Source organism: Austrofundulus limnaeus, unplaced genomic scaffold, assembly GCF_001266775.1.
Source record: "Austrofundulus limnaeus strain Quisiro unplaced genomic scaffold, Austrofundulus_limnaeus-1.0 Scaffold1649, whole genome shotgun sequence".
Classification (NCBI taxonomy): Eukaryota; Metazoa; Chordata; class Actinopteri; order Cyprinodontiformes; family Rivulidae; genus Austrofundulus; species Austrofundulus limnaeus.
In genome coordinates, this window is record NW_013954051.1 from 2,626 (window position 1) to 5,029 (window position 2,404).

At 40.8% G+C, this 2,404-nt stretch overlaps 1 protein-coding gene across 2 annotated transcripts in view; it reads left to right on the forward strand.

Annotated features, from left to right (window-relative positions):
* Positions 1-669: 669 nt before the first annotated feature.
* Positions 670-2,404, forward strand: part of acsf2 (acyl-CoA synthetase family member 2) — a gene marked incomplete at its 5' end in the record, with an annotated part of 21,405 nt that continues 19,670 nt past the window's right edge. For both annotated transcript variants that reach the window (XM_014033156.1, XM_014033155.1), the window contains 1 exon segment: positions 670-885. In XM_014033156.1, the coding sequence (XP_013888610.1) occupies positions 782-885 (104 nt within the window).

The window sequence follows — 2,404 nt, forward strand, 5'->3', positions numbered from 1 at the left end:
CACATGATGCCAGAGAGTGCTACAGAGTGCCACATGGACATGGTGATACGGAGTGCCACATGATGCCAGAGGGTGTTACAGAGTGCCACATGATGCCAGAGAGTGCTACAGAGTGCCACATGATGCCAGAGGGTGTTACAGAGTGCCACATGATGCCAGAGGGTGCTACAGAGTGCCACATGGACATGGTGATACGGAGTGCCACATGATGCCAGAGAGTGCCACATGATGCCAGAGGGTGATACAGAGTGTCACATGATGCCAGAGGGTGCTACAGAGTGCCACATGATGCCAGAGAGTGCCACATTATGCCAGAGAGTGTCACATGATGCCAGAGGGTGCTACAGAGTGCCACATGATGCCAGAGAGTGCTACAGAGTGCCACATGATGCCAGAGGGTGTTACAGAGTGCCACATGATGCCAGAGGGTGCTACAGAGTGCCACATGGACATGGTGATACGGAGTGCCACATGATGCCAGAGAGTGCCACATGATGCCAGAGGGTGATACAGAGTGCCACATGGTGACTGAGGGTGATACAGAGTGCCACATGGTGATACGGAGTGCCACATGATGCCAGAGGGTGCTACAGAGTGCCACATGATGCCAGAGAGTGCCACATGATGCCAGAGGGTGCTACAGAGTGCCACATGATGCCAGAGAGTGCNGGTCCGATCTCTGGTGGACCTGCAGAAGTCTGGTGGATCTTCAAAGTGCCTGCCTGTTCTTGGTCCCTGAAGTTCGGGTGTCTGGGGGCGGGAGAGGCGCTCCAGCAGCATCATGATCCACAGARTGTCTCTGCGGAAACACTCCGCTTTCTCCTCAACTGTAAAGGTTTTACTGAAACCATGGAGCCGTCAACCAGGACTGCCKGTAGCTGCTTGGTGAGAATTGGATTTTTTTTTTTAAAAAACTCCGGAGCGGATCTTCACCTCTCGGCTTTTTCTTTGTTTTCCTGCTGTATCTATATGAAGTAAATATATTTATCTTATTTTAGCTGTTCGTGCTGCTAAAGTGTTTTGCAGACTGTATCAGATAAAATAAACTTTTAAACATGTTTACATGCAGTGTATCCGTACAATAAGAAACAGCTGTAAAAGAATGAAAAAAAGGGGGCGGAGACAAAAGCAACAAAGCGAAACACACGTTTTAAACTATCTGTTAGCAAAATATCRTACAAACCACTCTGTAGATTTTCACGAAACTTTCAGGAAATAACTATTAAATACACATTTATGTTTCATTAACTTTTGGAYTTAACCAAATCCAAGATGGCCGCCGCAGCCAGCTAATTCTAGAGAAAAACAAAAATAGCTCCAAWTCATCCAGATTCGCAGATTTTGAGCTGAAATTTGGTGTGGTAGTAGTTGAGAGTAATCCTCAACATATAGACCAAGGGCTGCTCACTGCTTCAAATCTTTACCTGAAAATTCATCAATAACTTAAGCCTCTTTTCTGCTGCCAGTAGAAATTAAATAGACTATCATGAAATTAATGCAAAATTAACAAATCTGTTTTGGTGAAGAAGACTTAAAGCTTATTAATGCAAGAAAATAACCCTTTTTTATGCYTTAAAAAGAAGATTATGTCTTTATGTAGGGGTCACCTCGAGTCAAATTATCAAGGGACCATCTTGGACTCTCAATCCTCTGATGGGCCTTCGAATGGACAAAAACTCTGTTCCACTTAGAACTGTATTTAGACCACCCCAGACCACTTTCCTTCTAAATCAGATAAAAACAGAAGAATCTTCTCTTATTTGATTTAGTGTTCTCTTAACTGAAAGTATTACYCATTTTGATAATCAGAGAATGTTTATCAAAGTTACAGGAGAAGAGAGGACAGATCTCTTTTCTCCCTCAGTATGATTTCAGCAATGTATGTTTTTTTCTGTAGGAAAAATTCTTATTTAACTAAAATAATCTTTATGGTTTAAGTTGATGAAATATCAATGTTTTACTTGTCTGAATCATATTTGCAAATGTTTTGAACTTGAAGCAATTCATTTTTCTTTCAGTTATGTTTTAAATAAGTGCTCATCAGATAATTTAAATAGATTATGAAATGTTTTGTTCTGAACCACACATCAGCAACAATAATCTTTGTTTTGTTTCAGGAGGGCACAGCGAGTTCTGAAACTAACACTTTCCTTGATAATTTCTTCTTCTAATCTCTGTACTAGACGGGCGGAAACTGTTACAGTAGTTCCTAAAAGTTTAGAGAATCTATGGTCTGCCCTCCAGAAGGTTAGATTAGAAAAGAAAACATTTCATGACCCATTTAATTATCTGATGAGCACTTATTTAAAACATAACTGAAAGAAAAAATGAATTGCTTCAAGTTCAAAACATTTGCAAATATGATTCAGACAAGTAAAACATTGATATTTCATCAACTTAAACC